This window comes from Acomys minous (assembly GCF_964271855.1).
Source record: "Acomys minous genome assembly, chromosome: 5".
Lineage (NCBI taxonomy): Eukaryota > Metazoa > Chordata > Mammalia > Rodentia > Muridae > Acomys > Acomys minous.
The window spans coordinates 32,234,087-32,253,335 of NC_140494.1; the positions used below are offsets into that span (position 1 = coordinate 32,234,087).

General features: G+C 46.3%; 2 protein-coding genes across 9 annotated transcripts in view; one reads left to right on the plus strand and one right to left on the minus strand.

Moving 5' to 3' along the window:
* Positions 1 to 15,390, minus strand: part of CDC14B (cell division cycle 14B) — a gene marked incomplete at its 5' end in the record, with an annotated part of 84,227 nt that extends 68,837 nt beyond the window's left edge. For all 8 annotated transcript variants that reach the window (XM_084784068.1, XM_084784072.1, XM_084784071.1 and 5 more), the window contains one exon: positions 15,228 to 15,390. In XM_084784068.1, the coding sequence (XP_084640194.1) occupies positions 15,228 to 15,387 (160 nt within the window). The remainder of the gene's footprint in view (positions 1 to 15,227) is intronic.
* A 31-nt stretch (positions 15,391 to 15,421) lies between these two features.
* On the plus strand, positions 15,422 to 16,092 carry LOC311598758 (uncharacterized protein; the record flags this gene model as incomplete). The annotated part of the gene is made up of 2 exons (XM_084784100.1): positions 15,422 to 15,850; positions 15,963 to 16,092. 2 exons carry the CDS (start codon positions 15,422 to 15,424, stop codon positions 16,056 to 16,058), a joined length of 525 nt encoding a protein of 174 aa, XP_084640226.1. The 3' UTR covers positions 16,059 to 16,092.
* Between the last annotated feature and the right edge of the window lie 3,157 nt (positions 16,093 to 19,249).

The window sequence follows — 19,249 nt, forward strand, 5'->3', positions numbered from 1 at the left end:
CTGGCAGAGGAAACAAAGGCTGAGAGCCCCTCTCAGACAAAATGAAGCCAAGTTGCCAAGAAGACTCCCAGACAACCAAAGCTGCCAAGACCGAAACCAGACAAGCTGCGGGGAAGAGGGTAAGACCACACTAGCCAAGGTGCCTGAAAAAGATTGAGACCAACTAAGGTACCTGGAAAGGACACTCTCCAACCTATTTGAGCTGCTGGCAGGCTGTGCTTAAGTGCTCCAGGTATGTGAGCTCACCCACACCGGGGTGGGCTTTAGTGAAACAGTCCAGTCTTCTGGTCTCTTCTGCTCAAGGACACCAAAGCTCTGCATTCAGCAGGAGGTAGTCTAATGATTACGTGGCCCCCATTCCCAACCCCTGATTGGTTTTTTTTTTTTTAAGAATTTATTTTATGGATAGGATAGTTTTGCCTGCATGTATATATATGTACCACGTGATAAGGCAGTCAGAAGAAGGAATCAAATCGCTGGGAACTGGAGTTAAGAGTTGTTGGCTGCCAAATGGGTGCCAGGTCCTCTGGAAGAGGAGCAGCAGCCCCCCGCTCCCCCGTCCCTGTAATAAAAAAGGGAGGAATAAGGGATGATCACAGCTCACTTCCAGGGTTAAAACCCACCAATCCCTGGGCTCAACCAAGCTCAGGATTTACAATCTCACCAATCCCCACGCTGAAAAACTTGGGGTTCGGAGTGAAGGGACAGCAGGAAACCCTACACAAAGCCGGTCTTGAGGAGCGGCAGCCACCGTCTTGTGTCTTTCCCAGTGGATCTCTTAGTGGGGTTTGTTGTGCAATGTGACTTTGTGGCATTCCATGGCTCCTAACTGCCAGGTAACCTTTCCCCCCAGAGCTGTCATGCTAACACACCAATATTGCTGTAAGTGAATAAAACTCACTGGTTAACCAAAGTGCATTTTGGTAGTGTCCATACCCTGGTCTGTCATGGGCTCCCTACCTGGGGTGCAAAGATGTCTTCTTGTCACGCAACACCCACAGATTCTTAAATCAAATGATCACAAACAGCCCTGATCATCTCTGCGTCTGACATTTCAAAACGAGGCTCCATCATCTTGCACCTCTGTCAACATCATCCTCCAGGTTTCCTTACAGAACAGTTCACTGAACTCCAAGCGTTCACGGCTCTTCCAGCTTCAAGTTCCAAATGCTTCCATGACATTGCCCAAGACAGCCTGGCCAGTGTGTCACAGCAACAGCCTGCTCTCTGCTACCAATTCTGTCCTAGTTTCTTTTCTGTTGCTATGATTAAACACTAATATTACCTGACCCGGCCCGCCAGGGTTCGACTAACGCTCGGGAGGAGAATTCTCCTGTATAGTGACAGAATACAAGACACGAAGAAGAAGAGCAAGTCTTTGATCAAGCTCTCAAACTTTATTGTTCAGATAGAAGGTTTTATAAGGCAGGGGGCAGGGAAGCACATTCCTATGGCAACCCAGCTGCAGGCTATCTCAAGATGCGAGGAATTCCAAGCAGGTCACAACGTTCTGCCACACCGAATATTTTACTATCTTTATCTAATCTAACTGCTAAACTACAACAGGGTGGCTCCGCCTATATCTTATCTTTAGTCTAACTGCTGGAACCACAACAGGGTCAACTGGCTTCTAGCAAATGACAGAGTGCTGGAGTAGGAACCTAGGCTCTGCCATGATGGCTGAACATTGGCCATATGGCCTGTCTCCAACAATTACCAAAATAAACTTGGAGAGAGAGGGTTTATTTCAGCTTCTAGTCTATCATGGAGGGCTGTCAGGGCAGGAACCTGGAGGCAGGAACCAGAGCAGAGGCCATGGAAGAACGCAGAGGAATTCTGCCTCCTGGCTCACTCTCCGGTCACCCGAGCAGGGCTGGCAGCACCGGCAGTGGACTGTGCTCTCCCACGTCAGTCGTTACTCACCAGGCTTGCCTCCATGCTGGTCTGCTAGAGGCCTTTTCCCAGCTGAAGTTCCCTCAGTTGACTCTAGCTTGGATCAACTAACCAGCACACATCTATCTTTGAAAAAAACCATTAGGTTTACACTGTCAACAACCAGCCTGGTAGTCTCCCAATGGTTTAAAAAAAAAAATGTCAACTGGGCTGGAGAAATGGCTCAGAGGTTAAGAGCACTGGCTGCTCTTCTAGAGGTAGTAAGTTCAAGTCTCAGCAACCACATGGTGGCTCACAACCATCTGTGATGAGATCTGTTGCCCTCTTCTGGCCTGCAGGTGTACATGCAGGCAGAGCACTGTATACATAATAAATAAATAAATCTTTTTAAATGTCAACTAGCAAGACACAACACAATAACAATATCACATTCACTAGAGACAGAGCAAGGAGGAAGTTGGGTGTAGTGGCGCACACCTTAAATCCCTGGTGGGGAGGAGGCAGAGGCAAGCGGATCTCTGTGAGTTCAAGGCCAGCCTGGTGTACAAAGTAAGTCCAAGACAGCCAAGGATACACAAAGAAGCCCAGTCTCAAAAGACAAAAAAAAAAAAAAAAAAAAAAAAAAAAAAACAAGCAAAAGAAGCAGGGAGGAAAAAAACCTAACTAGGTAACTAACTGCAGCAAATATTTTAAGAACCTCACCCAGGTGCAGGCACTTTGGCTCAGCAGCAGAGTGCATACTTAGTTAGCATGAATGAGAACTAAGTCAATTCCTCATGCTACCAAAAAATAAATAAATAAAAGGCCAGGAGTGGTATTGCAGGCCTTACTGTTGTTTTCAAGACAAGGTTTCTCTGTGTAACCTTGACTGTCCTGGACTCACTTTGTAGACCAGGCTGGCCTCGAACTCAGAGATGCTCCTGCCTTCCAGAAGGCTGGGATTACAGAGGTGCATCACTGGGCCCAGCTGGTAGCACAGGCCTTAATCCCAGCATTTGGGAGGCAGAGGCAATTGGATATCTCTGCATTCAAAGCCAGCCTCCTCCACAGAGTAAATTCCCACAAGTAGCTGCAGGCTGGACCCCAAGCTGGATTCCAGGTCTCTACAGCAACAACCTGCTAGACAATCACATTGGGTGCAGTTTTGCACATGCCTGTTTATTTTCAGTAGACTTCTTCAAAGAATGTAGTTGCAACAAAGCAACAGTGTCTAGGGTTTTGCGTTTACAAAAGTGGACTTATTAAAAATTACTGAAAGCATAAAACTCATATTTCATGTTTGTTTCACTAGCACATAAACTAAAACTAGACTGACATACAAGGTTAAAGACAGCCCCTGCACAATCAACCAATTTAAAAGCAAACAAACAAAAAACAACACACCTATTAGAGAGGTGAGGGGTACTAGGTATTAAATTTGGGTACTCAAGAACGCTGCTAAGCAAATACCATTCAGTTACACTCTCAACCCCTATATATCATTTTTAAGTGGCATTCTCAACTCAGACTTTTCAATGAAAAGTTTTAAGAAGTATGCCTGAAACCTCACCACTAGAAAAGCTGAGGCAGGAGGATTATAATTTTGAAGCTAGTCTGGGCTATATAAGTGATGCTCTTTCTCAAAATGAGAAGGAGAAAGAAGAAGAAGAAGAAGAAGACAGGAGGAGGGAGAGGATCCAGGAGTGTGTTACTTTGCAAAATATCTCACATCTTCATTTGGGAAGTTATCAAAATTTTCTAATCAAGAAAAAAATTCCGGGGCAGGAGAGATGGCTCAGTGGTTAAGAGCACTGGCTGTTCTTCCAAGGGTCCTGGGTTCAGATCCCAGCTCCCCTATGGCAGTTCCCAACTGTCTGTACTTCCAGTGCCAGGGGATTTGACACCGATCACATAGACATACATAGAGGCAGAACACCAATTAATAAATAAATAAAATTAAAATTAAAAAAAAAGAAAGAAAGAAAGAAATTCCTGGGGAAATACATCTGAAATCTCAGCACCCAGGTGGAAGCAGAAGGGTCAGAAGTTCAAGGTTATCCTTGGCTATTTAGTAAATATGAGGCTAGTTTTGGCCACTTGAAACCTGACTCAAAACTTAAATGAGTGAATAAATAAAACCCTGCCGGGCGAAGTGGTGCACGCCTGTAATCCCAGCACTCGGAGGCACAGGCAGGTGGATCTCTGTAAATTCAAAGCCAGCCTTGTCTACAAATCGAATCCGGGACAGCCAAGTATGGTTCTGCATCTGGCAGCCCCAGCAGGTCTGCAGGTTAGTCCAGCCCTGCTTGCTTCCGAAACAGACTACACAGAGAAACCCTGTCTCGGAAAACAAACAAACAAACAAAACAAAATAAATAAATAAATTCAGTTCCTGCTAGCTCTAGAGGGAAACCGACAAATCTGTAGTCAAGTGCCAGGGCTGACAACCTGAGTTTGATCCCCCAAGACCCTCAGGACAGGACAAGTGTGTGCATGTGAGCACATGCACTCACGTCCCACCACTCAGGATCCAGAGGCAGGCAGATCTGTGAATTTGAGACCAGCCAGGTCTACAAAGCAAGTTCCGGGCCAGCCAAGGCTACACAGTGAGACCCTGTCTCAAAAAGCATTTTCTAATAAGGAAGGAAGGGAAGGAGGGAGAAAGGGTGAAAGGGAAAAAGGAAGGAAGGAAGGAAGGAAGGAAGGAAGGAAGGAAGGAAGGAAGGAAAATTCCAGCACAAATTTCCAGGTATCCTATCATCCCAAGGAGTCCACTGCTGAGGGCCCTCCCCTTTCAGACAAAAGGCAGCACCAGGCTCCACTTCCTATGTCCCAGCTGCCTTGCTGAGGTCTTGATAGTTCTCCCAGGATACACTGCAAGGATGAAACTGGGAAATGCATCCGAATGTGTCTTGATTGAATTTGTGCTTTCTAGCCCTTTCAGATTCAATGATTTAAAATGAGAACACATTGCCAGTGGAGGTAAAAATCTACCCTCAGCTGAGTTCCTAGCTTTATAAACTACACTTTGCTAATATTTCAATACTAAAATGGAAGAAACGCCATGTTACAATGCTTCAGTTTCATGTATAAGGCACTTCCAACAAACTACTTAGTATTTCAACAATACATTCCACATGCAGTTTAAGAACATCTTTCATAAAGTTAAGAACATAATCTTAATTCCATCACACATTCTTGCCAAAGCAATTCTCCCTCAGTACCCTAAAAGAATGCGAAAGTTGGGGTGCTTTTCAGCTACCCTCACACACAGCAAATGAAGCTATAGAAATATTTAGCAACTTAATATTTAGTGATTTCCAATTAACAGACCAAAAGTAACTTGGGGAGGAGGCTTATTTCTTACATTTCCGGATAACAGTCTATCACTGAGGGAACTTAAGGCAGAAATACCTGGAGGCAAGCTCTGAAGCCACTCGGTTGAGTCCCTGTTACCTGTCTTCACTAGGATGTCTAAGAATTTATTGCTCTCAGTGTTCAGAGATAAGAGCATGCTCTTCCACATCTGTCATTAGCCAAGACACAGTCCCACAGTCGTGCCCGCAGGCCAATCTGATGAGAGCAGTTCCTCAATTAAGATTCCCTATGTCCAGATTACTCTAGCCTATGTCTAGCCAAACAAAAGTAAAATAGAATAGAATGTTTTTAAAAGAGTAAAGCATGCACAGAGATACACACAAAGATGCACCATTAAAATAGATCATTTTCACCAACCACTGGGAAAAACAACTGACATCATGTAGGAACCGTTACGTGACACTTTCAACATACAACTGTCTCCAACTGATTCCTTAAAGAAAACAAAGCCACATGGTTAAATCCTTGTTATCTGTCTTCACAAGATGACTAAGAACCTATTGCTCTCCCTGTTCAGAGAAAAGGGACATGCTCTTATAAATCTTCCAGTTCTCTTCCCCCTCCCTCAATTACATTTGGTCCAATTCCTTGCTCATAGCAACGGGGTGACAAATCCTTATTGAATAGATACTTTAATTAATTCCATAGACTAACTCATACAGATGAGCAAAATGCAGAGAGTGATTCAGCGGAGATGGTCCTAAAATAGAGAGCTTTGCACAATTCGAAATTTATAAATGATATTAAAGCATTATGGATCGGGTATAAAAAGATCAATGTCATAAACTGCATGGCAGAACGTAGAGTAATTTCACTTTCAAATGAGAAGCTGAAGGAACAACAAATTCCAGTGACATCAGGAACAAGATGTTTTGCTTTTGTGACAAGTAGGCTGCCAACAGAATTCTGATGGTACAAAAGCGAACTACCTGGGAAATGAAAGTCAGTGTGTGATGCGGGTCCAGAATTAATTCCAGCCGAGCTTCCCCTGCTTTCCAAACAGAGGGACTAGATCTTCTGACTGGCGAGCAAAGCACACTCTAAGAGAGCTGCTCCTCAGCAGTATAAATGAGAAAGAGCTACACAGGGCTGGAGGATCACTTGCTGCTCTTGCTGAGAACCTGCATTCCATTCCCAGTACCTACACGGTGCCTCACAGCCATCTATACCTCCAGTTGAGGGGATCTGGTGGCCTTTTCTTGTCTCAAGCTAACCCACATATATGATCCATTTATATGCAGGCAAAACACTTATGCACATAAAATAAAAAAAGAATTGAAACATGTTATTATATGCATGAGACTACTCACTCCCTTAATTGAGTAAGTTTAAAATCAAAATAAATTAGAATACTTTAAAAGAAGGAGGAGGAGGTGGAGGAAGAGGTGGAGGACGACACCTGTAATCCCAGCACTTAGGGAGGCAGAGGCAAGTGGATCTCTGAGTGTTCGAGGCCAGCCTAGTCTACAAAGAGAGTTCAGGACAGCCAAGGCTACACAGAGAAACCCTGTATCAAAAAAAAAGGGGGGGGGGGAGGGACTAATGCTGTAGTTCTGTGGCAGAACACAAGTCAGTCATACAAGAGGCTCTGGGACTGATTGCTAGCACCCAGAACATAAAAGCCCTTCCCTGAGCCCCAAATTAAAACTAGCATTTCATTAAGTTCCTTCTCACTTCATGGAATAAAAATAAAACTAAACTCACCCAGTAAGCACAGAAATACCTAGGAAATAGAAATAACTATTATTTTAAAGACCCTCTCTCAAAACAAAGAAACCAAAAAGAATAGCTGTTATAATAAGTTAATTGTAAATATTCTTTCAGAAAGCACATCCAAAGGTACTTGCATTTCAAAAGACCAATTTTAGTACTACCAAGAATATTCACTACTTAGCACGCATAACCAGCTCAATGCAATGCTGGGAAATCACCCTTGGAAGCAGGCACACACAGACAGCAACTCTTCATACAAAGCAGTTCCAGCTTCCGTTGTGAAGAAGGTGTGATCTACAGTTGGGGCTGAATCCATCACTCACACTAAACCCAGGACAGACAGACGGAACCAGACACAGCCCAGAATCACAACTAGACTTGACTGTATCAGAAAGAACCACAAAGTAGCCAAGAATCTGAATACCTTTGTAGGTGCCTTGTCCATGAGAAGCTATAGAAAAAAGAGAGAGAGGGCGTAAACTTAAATCAAAACAGAGCCCAGATGAGATGTACATGGCACATCACACACGCTTCAATAGCCTTGACTTTGAGGGACAGGAAGATGGCTTAACTTGTGGTAAAGGTTTGCCACTGAGCCCGACAAACTGAGTTCAATACCTGGGACATACACTGTGAAATGAAAAACCAATTCTCCAGCACCTATGCTTGTTCATCTCACACACACACACACACACACACACACACACACACACACACACACACACTTTTAATTTTGTAAATATATATCTTCAACTTCGGGGAGGTTAAAATTCTGTTTTTAAGACTCACATTTAATTTTTTAACTATGTGTGTGTCTATGTATGTACATCAAGCGTGTACGGGTTCTCCAGGAAGCCAAGAGGGCACTGGATCCCCTAGAGCTAGAGCTATAGGGAGCTGTAAGCCGCCTGACAGAGGTTCTGGGAATCATCATCATCTGTAAGAACAGTACGTAGTCTTAATTGCTGAGCCATCTCTGCTCCCTCACTTTTTGCAATCAGTTTTATTTTTGGAAATGTTTTCTACAGTGATCTCTGCATAATATTGAAGCCAGGTCATCCACAGACAAAACACAAGAAACGATGGGTGCTTGAGGGGACTTAATGCTCCTTGCAGGGACCCGGCTTCCGTTCCCAGCTCCAGGTCCAGGGGACCCAACACCCACTTCTAGCCTCCTTAGGCACCAGACACACATGTGGTGCATGAACCCACATGCACATACAAAAATAATTAAAAGAAAAAACTAGAAGCTAAATGATTACGTTTGGAAGCTTAAAAAAATGAGGTTAAAAAAAAAGCCATGTTGGAAGAATGGTTAGTTCCTACAGACGGCAGTTCTCTGTACACTTTCCTCATCTTCTGATCCTGCTTCTCTAACTGGCAAAGGTGCCTTCTAGGTGACAAATGGCTTTGAGATGTTCATATAAACAATCTGGGGCAGGGCGTGGTGGCACACACCTTCAATCCTAGCACTCAGGAGCCAAAGGCAGGTGGATCACTGTGAGTTCGAGGCCAGCCTGGTCTACAAAGCGAGTCCAGGACAGCCAAGGCTACACAGAAAAACCCTATCTCAAAAAAAAACCCCAAAATAAAAATCTGCCTAGTTCTTTGCTCCCAAAATAAAAAAGATAATTTCAACAGAAAACATCGAAAAGTGAAAAAAATTCTGTAGCTAGGGTATGAAGGAAAATAAAATGTTATCTACTAAAATGAACTTTTCCAGCATAAAAGTACAGATTTAAAAACATAATTTTTAAATTTTAGCCAAGCACAGTAGAGCACATCTTTACTTCCAGCACTCAGGAGACAGAGGCAAGTGGAACTCTGTGAGTTTGATACCAGCCTGGTCCACTTAGCAGGCTCCAGGCCAACCAGGGCTACACAGGAATACCCTACCTCAAATAAATACAGAAATAAAGACATTAATTTGGGGCTGGGAAGATGACTTAGGCAGATAAAGGTACCTGCATTCTGAGTTCATAAGCTATCCTTAACTTCACACATACCAGGGGTGTATGTGCATATACACAGATAAATATAAACTCATAATGTAACTCATAATTTTTTAAAACCTATTTCCAGCTTTTGACTCTTCCGTATGACATGTCTCTGCTACCTGTAAAATAATGGAAGGACCTCTGAAAATGTCTTGTCCACCACCCCACCCCCACCACCCCCCTCACCCCTGAGTCCACCACCACCACAGGCTGAGGGGTGGGGGGTGGGGGATGGGGGACAGGAGGGGTGGGGATGGGGGGTTGAGCCCTGCCCAGGGGTGGATTAACCATCCAGGGAAAAAAATGGTCATTAGTTCAGCCTCTTGTTTTGCTTTATAAAACTTTCTACCTGTGGCTCCCATATGAAGCCTCTGCATCAAGCCACATGTAAACTAACAAGCTATAAGCTCTCTGGGATAGCAGCTCAGATGTGAAATGAGAGCTCTGGTGTTTGGTTGCCCTTTGAAGTCTTTAAGGAACACTCCTCAGTGTCTCTGAAGGCTGGCCCCATCATGGCTCAGATGCACCCTGTGCCAGCAAAGCAGCACAACAGCACTGCCTCTGTGCTGTATGCTTCTCAGCTGGAAGGAGCCTTCAAGCATAATGCCCCCACCCCCTACACACACACACACACACACACACACACACACACACACACACACATGCATTAATTAACATAATATAAAATGTTAAAAACTGCACACTCACAAAGCATCTTTCCTATAACTTGCAGATAATCAGAATTTTTCAAGGATTATTATCTGCATGCACCAGTGCTTTCTCCCTACATCCTAAGAACTCAGAGTGTGGGTTTTGGCCCAGCTCTCTCCATCACCATATATAAAACACAGAGCCCAGACAATGACCACTGACTGGTGGTTACAGGGAATCACCTTTAGGACTGGTCCCACAGCGGGTTACCTACTTTCCCTCACCGACAAGCCTGGCTACGCTAAAGCCACAAAGGCAATTAACATTTGCGGCTTAATTGTTTGACTGTGTGTGGGACTGAAATGCCCAAGCTAAACTGAAAGACAAGGAACACGACCTGTCAAGAGCAAAGAAGCAGAAGACACAGGAAGTAGAGAAATCAAGATGAGCTCAGAGAATGCAATAAATGCAAAAGTGTGGAAACATGTTGCAGGTGGAAAGACAAATGAAAAGTTCCAGCAGCTTAGCCACCTGAAACTGCTACAGCAGGAGCAATGAAAATAGATTTATTTTGCCCTCTAGCTCAGTGTTCTGGGTCACAGTATTTCCTCTTCTATCCAGAAAAATACACTTCTACGGCACAAGCAATGAATATGCATGAGGATTTTACATAGTAAGCATTCAATAAACACTTCTTGAATTAATGACTACATTCCCCTAGCTTAATGACACCCGCTGCGAATGTTAAAGATCCTAAAGAGAGAGGGTAAGGGGCAAATGCTGCTTCTGTTGACTTCATTTAGTGAGTAGCCTGTGCTGTGACAACCAGTTCTTGGAAGTAACTAGCATGACCTCGATTGGCGTTTCTCCAGTAAGTTCTATCATAATAGAGACAATTTAAAGGCTAAATCATAGCACACGTACTGGACAAGTTAAAAGGGGGGAGAATAAAGAAACAAAGCAAGGGCTGTGGGTGTAGCCAAGACGTAGAGTAGGCTCAGTAGCAGAGTACTTGCTTAGTATGTAGAAGGGCCCAGGCATGATCCCCAGCACTGCATAGATCAGGCCTGTAATCGCAGCAGAGGTGAAGGCAGGAGGATCAGAAGTTCAAAAGCATCCTTGGCTACATATCAACTTCTAAAAACAAACATAAATAAAAATAAAACAAAATAGTGACTCAGCCAGTAGTAACTATTACTAACTTTCTTCAATAATTAGAAACTTAAAAGATATAAAAGTGAAATAAATCAAAGCTCCGTGTCAACTATTAGATCCTGCCAATGATCAGATCTCACAGCTGTACTGGATGGAGTGCTTAAAAAACGTCCCCAGTCGGTTGTGGCACACACCTTTAATCCCAGCACTCAGGAAGCAGAGGCAGGGGGATCACTGTGAGTTCAAGGCCAGACCAGTCTATAAAGGGAGTCCAGGACAGCCAAGACTACACAGAGAAGCCCTGTCTTGGAAAAACAGAACAAAAACAAAAAACAAAATGGTCCCAGTCAGCCAGGCATGGTGGCGCATGCCTTTAATCCCAGCACCAGGAAGACAGAGGCAGGCAGGTCTCTGTGAGTTCGAGGCCAGCCTGGTCGACAGAGCAAGTTCCAGGACAGCCAGGGCCACACAGAGAAACCCTGTCTTGAAAACATTAGGGAAAAACATCAAGGGTGTTTAAGGGTCAAAATCATTTGGGACTAGAGACGTAGCTCAGTGGTTACCTACGATGCATGAAGTCTGGGTTAGCCCCAGCGCCACATAAAACCAGGCACGGTGACCCCAGCAATATGATGCAAGCAGAAGATTCAGACATTCAAGGTCATCCCTAGTTACACAGCAAGCTTGAGGAAAGCCTGGGCTATGTGAGGAAAAGCTTTAGGAGCAGAGCAGGCAAAACAGACAACATGCACCCTGTCTGCTCAAAAGTCTTCCTGGTGAGTAACAAGTGTTGGCAAAGATGCAGAAACGATTGGCAGGTCAAGGGTAGGAAAGCTGACAGTGAAAGTACTTTTCAAAAGAGGCTGGCCGCTGCCCGAGATGTAAAAATACAGGGTCATCACACAGCCCAACAAGTGTACTCCCAGCTATGTATGTATCCAAAGGAGCCGAAAGCATGTCCTTACAAAGACCAGCACATCAATGTGCACGGTGGCAAAATGCATACAAGTCCAAAAGTCCACTGAAGCCGTGTAATGCTGGCCCAGCGTTTTCACTGCTAAAATTCACTCTGTAGACGCAGTCTCACTCACACGCAGGAAGATTCCATCCACACTGATGATGCTTCTCCAGCCATTTGCAACAGAACCTAACTCTCCCAAATCCCCGCTTGCTACTGCGAAACGGATCATATTTCAGCCATACAGTATGATAGCGCTGGGCAGTTAAAAAGAGGACATCCTGATGGCTCAGCTGGTAAGAGCCTGCAGCCAAAACTGATGACCTCAGTTCAATTTTGGAATCTTGGATTCTGACATGGTTGAAGAAGGGAAGCAGCTCCTGAAAGCTGTCCTCTGACTGTGCACACAGCCCTGGGAAGAGTGAGCCATCATGCCTCTGTCTCCCACCACCATCCCACTACACACACACATCCCCTTCCCCAGCACAAATAAAGCAAAAAAAAAAAAAAAAGAAAAGAAAAGAAAAAGAAAAAAAAGAAACTGTTTAAAGAGTGAAGAATTAAAAAAAAAAAAAAAGATCTGTGAGATCAGGGCCACACTTGTCTACACAGAGAGTCCCAGACCAGCCTGCTACACAGAGAGACCCCGTCTCAAAGAGCAAACAACAACAGGACAATGGAGAAAAACGTTGTAAATGAAGGGACCCGCTGCCGCCTTTGCTAAGCACAAAGCTTTATACCTCTCTCCCTCCATTACCATCACACATAAGATAAGAAGTGAAAGTAAAAGTAATCTGGACCCTGTGATTTACATGGTAGAGGATGTCCTCCATAACCTCAGCACTGGGGAGGCTGAGTCGGCAGGGTCTCCAGTTTAAGGCTGGTGTGGATCCGTGAGTTCCAAGCTAGCCTATACTATATAATGAGACCTAGTATTTTTATAGAGGGTCGCTGAAGAAGATGGCTCGACTCTTGCAGAAGATCCAAGTTCGGTTCCCAGAACCCAACCACCTGTATGTAACTCCAGCTCCTCCACAGGGACCTGCTGACTCTCTTCTCACCTCTTCAGACAGCATCCATGTGGTGTACATATATACACACAGGCATGCACATAGACACATAAAACTAAGTAAGGTAAAACCTTTTTAATTATTTGTTTGTTTAGCAAATAACACAGAAACAGACTGTTTCGGTGTCTTGGGGTTGTTTAGTTAGTTGGTTGTTTTTCTGTTTTTGTTTTTTTCTTCTTTCTGCAGAAAGCCGAGGTACTCACTGACTGGCTGAAAGCCTTGCTGCCTGGAGCTCGCTAGTATCTTACCCTGAGGCTGAGCCATTCCATTATCAGGGCTCATAACTGGAGAGGATTTTGATTTGAGCACAAAATGGACCCGCTCCTTCAGTATTATTGACCGTTTGTTTGTTGTTTTCTGAGCCAGGGTTTCTCCGTGTGGCCCTGGCTGTCCTGGGTTTGTTTTCTGAGCCAGGGTTTCTCTGTGTGGCCCTGGCTGTCCTGGGTTTGTTTTCTGAGCCAGGGTTTCTCTGTGTGGCCCTGGCTGTCCTGGGTTTGTTTTCTGAGCCAGGGTTTCTCCGTGTGGCCCTGGCTGTCCTGGACTTGCTTTGCAGACCAAGCTGGCCTTCAACTCAAGAGAGCCTACTGCCTGCCTCTGCACCACCATGCCCAGCCTTACAACTCTTGTTGTTGAAAACAACCACCTAAATACTCAACAGAGAACTGTGTAAAATGTTCATACATTTAAATCTAAGAGCTGGGCGTGGAGGCAGAGGCAGAGGCAGGTGGATCGCTGTGAGTTCCAGGCCAGCCTGGTATACAGAGTCCAGGATGGCCAAGATAATATAGAGAAACCCTGTCTCAAAAACAAAACAAACAAAAAACAACAACAACAGAGAGAGGGAAGGAACATTTAAACCTACAAGTGCATTTACATCCACAAACCTTTTTTCACAGTTTAATCTTTTAAACCCAAACACCCTTTGGCCTGGGTAGAAATTAAAATCAAATGAGACTTTGAACACACCAATTGGAGGCTAGCCTTTTGTATGAAGCACTGTGCAGAGCAAGGCAAACTCATTTATGTGGGTTTGCAAAGAACAGATACCTATGTGTGCTGGTCTAGGATGTTTCTGGAAAGATTCACAAGAAACCTGCAACATCAGCTACATTTTGAGGACACTCCTGTGTCTTTGCCACCAACTTTTCTCCATATACTCTTGCGTCCCTTTACCACTCCGAGCTATACAAGGATTAACTTGCTCTACACTAAACAGCCCTAACCAAAGATCATTTTAAGACATATGAGAACGTGCAAAGGAATGCGCAGGTGCCACCAGCACGAAGTCTCTTTGGAAGGAACCTGGGCAAGCTGGCATCTCCTCCTGGAGAGGCACACGTAGACCTGTGCAGACAGCGAGTGCTCAGGGGCTGTACTTAAAGCAACTCTTTCCTCTTCCTCCTTCAAACACTAAGAAACCTTCCCCCTCCTCTAGGCTTCCTTTAAAAACCGGTCTTACTTTCTAGATGCTCGTCAGTACAGAACGTACTTTCTATTCAATTTCTATGTTTGTCTAAACACTTCCTAAATAAATAAATGTCACCAACAGAGCACACCTAGGCAAAGTTCAAGGCCTGGGAACCTTTTCTTAAGACACCCCCCACCCACCCAGAAGTGGACACCTTCCGCCCCAGAAAACGCGGCAACATTCCCTCAACCGCTCAGATAGCTATGCAGCTGACACCGCATTTCCATGAACATCAGCACACCGAAGGAAAACTCTGAGCTCTGGCTTCCTACATCAATCCCGGCAAACCCAGCAGCTGCCAAATGGATTTCTTTGGTCTTCAAGAACTGAGGCATTAAGAAAAATCACCCTCGAAAGCTGCTTTTCTACCTGCTCCGGCTGGCGGGGATTTCTCAAAAGTGACACCTCTGGGCTCTTAGCGTGCTGGGTGGCTAAAACGCCATCACCGTGACACCTTCCTGGAGGCGCGGGAGGGAGGGCGAGGATCCCTTAGGAGGCCTAAGAGGGCGCGATGGCGGGGGGAGGGGGGACGGCCAGGGGTCAGGCGGGAGCCCACGCGTTGCTAAGGCTCAGCGGGGTTCTGGGGCCCTCGGGACAGCAAACACCAGCGTGCCTCACGAGAAGCTGGGACTCGCGTGGGGTCAACTGCGCCACCTATCCCGAGATGAGGTAGGTTCGGGGACCGGGCACACTAGCAGAGGTGACCCCTCGGCCCTTCTCGGGTAAAGTTGCTGCCGCAGGCGCGCGAGCAGAGAGACAGAGAGAGGAGAGGAGGTGAGGTGTGAGAAGAGAGGAGAGAGAGGAGAAAGGAGAGAGGGAGGGAGGGAAGAGGAGAGAGAGAGAGAGAGAGAGAGAGAGAGAGAGAGAGAGAGAGAGAGAGAGAGAGAGAGAGAGAGAAAGGGAGGGAGGGAGGGAGGGAGGCGCGCGAGGAGCCGAGAGCCTCGTGGGGGTGTGGCGGGGCTCACCCGTGATGTCCAGGTACAGGTCGTCCTGCGGATCCAGGCGGTGCAGCTCCTGCGGCGTGGAGCTGCGGCTCTTCTTCACGCCGGGAGAGGCGGACGAGCTGCGGCGCGAGCAGGGGGGCGCGGTGGCCCAAGCCGAGCGCCGCTCGCTCTTGCGCTTCATGGAGGCGGCCGCGGCCCGTCAGGAGACCGCGACCATGGCCCGGCAGCCCGGCCCGGGTCTTCGCGCTGCGTCTCCCGCCGTCCGCGCCCCCGGGGCACCACAGCGTTGGCCGGCGGCTGGAGAAGAGCGCGCGCGACTTGGGACGCTGCTGCCGGGGCGTCCGAGCTCTGCGGGCCGCGGCTCCCGGGGACCCCCAGGAGGGATGTTCCGTGGAGCTTCATTCACAAAAAGAAGGGCCCACAACCCTCCTCGGGGCCCGCCGGCTCCGGCCGCTCATTGGTCAGCGCGGCGTGACGTCACGCAGCCGGGGCCTTCCTACAGGCAGGTACTGGGTGACGCCATAAAGAAAAGTCTGAGCGCTTCCGCCAATCAGGCAGAAAGCGTGTTGGAGACCCCCTTGTTGGGACCCCCCAACTTTTGTGTCCTGTGTCCAGGTGTGACGCCCCGACCCCCAGTTCCTCGAGTGAGTCCCCAAGTTCCTACACAGCCCTGCCCTAGTAACTCCACTCCGGGTCTTTGGGATGGAATTTCTTTTTTTTAAGTGTTTCTTGGGTTTCCTTGTAATTCGCGCCAAGGGAGCGTTGTCATGGCCGCCTGCTAGGAGAGTGTATCCTGCTGAAATGGTCCGCAGCTCTGTGGACGCAAGGCAGAGAGTGGACCTCAGGACTTAGAAGTTCAGACCAGCGCTGGTTTTCCACCTATAGGAACAGAGCAATGAGGGCTTCCTGGCGTCGGTAAGAACCACCTAGAGAAGCGATTTACCGCGGTGGGTTTGCACCTCCCTGCACCTCCCCTCGGGACCCAGGAGCTGCGCTAACGCTTGCTGTGCGTAGCCGATGTGGCCCACGGTCCGACTTAGCACGAAGTGGTGCAGCACGTGGAGCACAGCTGCGCCCTCGGGATTTTCCCCTTGGGGTCTACAGGGAAACAGCCTCATATTTTGCTACTGGGTTTAAGTTCCAGACCTTTCTGGAACTTGACAACAGCTGCCATTTTGAAGGGCCTGGCTCCACGGTAGCATCTATAGGGGCGAGGAGACTGGAAGCAGCCTTTAGACTCGGTGGTCCCAAACTCTCCATCTGCAGGCCAGTTCCTGTTGTCAACAGCGATTTAACTTCTAGTCTGTAAGGGAAGCCAGAGTGAGAGGGATGAATTTCAGGCCCTCCTCCCCTCCTCCCAAGGAACTTCTCAGAAAAATAGATTTCACGGAGTTCCTCCCCCTAGGGTCATTTTGGCTGCTTTGTTTTTGAAGTTTTCCCTTAAGACAGCTAAGCACGAAAAGATGTGGGTCAGCTTTCTTTGGCCAGGAACCGCTTAAGAACGGACTTGATTTCCTGATCATCTTTCAGTTTTCCATAAGGATATCAACGAAGGCCTTATATTTTAAATGTTTGTAGCCCTAGCAAAAACATTTGGCTTGGAAGAGGAAGTCTTCCACACTGCTCTAGGACTCATAGTAGAAGGGCCACCGGGTGTCACATTCAGAAGTATTTTAAAGAATAGATCTTTTTAAAATCCCTACTGTAATCCATAGGATTACAGGAAGAAAGTATTTTTAAGGGATTATTTGTTGTGCCTCCCTGCAAAGCCCTGCATGTCCTCAAAATGGCAACTTGTCTCTCCAGTGTTGGGATTACAGGTGTGGGCTACCACCGGCACCTTACTGGTGTGTGTGTGTGTGTGTGTGTGTGTGTGTGTGTGTGTGTGTGTGTAGTGGGTTCCATTTTTTGAGCTTTTGGGACTCAAACTCAAGGGCTTACGCGTCCCTGACAAATGATCTTCCCAAAAGCCACATCCCTGGCCCACAATATTCTTTGAGACTGGCTTAGTTAAATGTCTAAGAGCCAAGCAGTTTCCAGGCAGCAGTTGATTTTCTCTCCCCTTCCAATCGAATGTTTGGGTTAGATTCTAGCCACTAGAAATAACAGAATGCACTCAGCTTAAACAAAGGTTAAAAAACAGGTATACACAGTTATACCATGCAAGCATTTTAATGTTTTGCAAATACATAATTTTATGATCTTGCTGAAATAATGTTTAAAACAAGGCTTTGGATTACACCTCATCATCCAGACATGTCTGTCATTCCTGGAACTAGAAGTCCACGTGCTAAACATGTTCATCACTTGGGTATGGCCACACGGGCCTGGAATATCACCACTCGAAGGAGGTTGGAGGAGCAGGAGTTTAATATCCAGCACTCAGAAGGCAGAGGCAGGCGGATTGTTGTGAGTTCAGAGCCAGCCCAGTGGAGAGAGTTCCAGGACAGCCAAGGCTACACAGAGAAACCCTGTCTCAAAAAAACAAAACAAAACAAAAAGAGTTGGAAGCCAGCCAAGGCTACATACAACCAGATCCTCCCCCACCTCCCCCAAAAAGTTCAAGACCAATCAGATGGCACAGTGGGTAAAGGCACTTGCCAACAAGTATGACAACCTGAGTTCGATCCATGGGAACCCAGTTTTTAGAAGAGAACCAGCTCCCACAGGCTGTCATACGACACACATCCCCTCCACACATACTAAAGAAATAAGTAAATGTGACCCCAAACCCTGTATTTTGTTTTCCTGTCATGTTTACATAGCAGCAGAAAATAGCTGATCTTTGTCGTGTGTGTGTGTGTGTGTGTGTGTGTGTGTGTGTGTGTGTGTGTGTGTGACATTTCCTTTGAATTGTCTGATTTCTCTCAGCAAGCTGACCTCCAGGTTCTAAGAATTTGGCTACAGAAAAGACCCTGAGTTTGCTTGCATGAGTATATTATTGTTGATTGATTGATCACTGGTCATGGAACTGCAGTGTTTGAAAGCACCTCAGACGACTGTGGTCCAAGGCTGTCCATGACAGTGAGGACAGGCACATGATGGGGACTCCTGGGAAAGAGAAGAAGCCCCTTACTCTGGAATATAACTGAACTCTCAACAGGTGAGACTCAAGAATTCCAGGCTGGGCCTAGAGAGATGGCTGTGGTTACCAGTGAACACTGCTCTCTCAGAGTATCTCCAGTTGGTTTCCAAGCACCCTGATGGGGCTGCTTACAACTGCCTGTAACTCCAGCTCCAGAGGATCTGACTACCTCCGCACTTGCACTCACGTACACCTACCCACCAGTGCACACGAATCTTTTTTAAAACAAAAGAGTTCCAGACTAGGAGATGGTTGAGTGGGTAAAGTACCTGCCATGTAACAATGAAGACCTGGGTTTGCATCCCCAGTACCCATGTAAAAAACTGGATAAGTATCTAAATCCCAGCATTGGAAAGACAAAAAAAACAAGAGGATTCCTGGTGCTTGGTGGCCGCAGCCTAGTTGAATCCGTGAAATACACCTGACAAGAACCTCTAGCCTCTACACACATGTCCTTTTATACTCACACGAACAGATACACACAAAGAATTTCAACACAGTGTTTGCTGTAAAGCTTCCAAATTGGAGAAGGTATTTCTTTTATATAGAAGTAGTATCAGGGGGCTGGTGATATTCTGTATCTATTAAAAAATAAACTAGTCCCGTGGAGCTGGAGAGATGGCTCAGTGGTTAAGAGCACTGGCTCCTCTTCCAGAAGAAGAGGACCCAGGTTAAAATGGCACCCATATGGCAGCTCACACAGAACATGCATGCCGGCAAAACATGTACATAAAATAAAATCACTTTACATTTTTTAATAAACTGGGACTTGGTGCTAAGTTTGTGAACTTCCAGCAATGTGAGCTACACAAACCTCTTTTTTTTTTCTTTTTTCTTTTTTTTTAAAGTACCCAATCTGAAGAACCTTCCACACAGACATGAGCATGATTCTCTAGGTCAGACCATGTCCTATAGCTAGCCCCTGCCTCTGGCTCCCGCTCCTTGCTTGGTTGCTGTT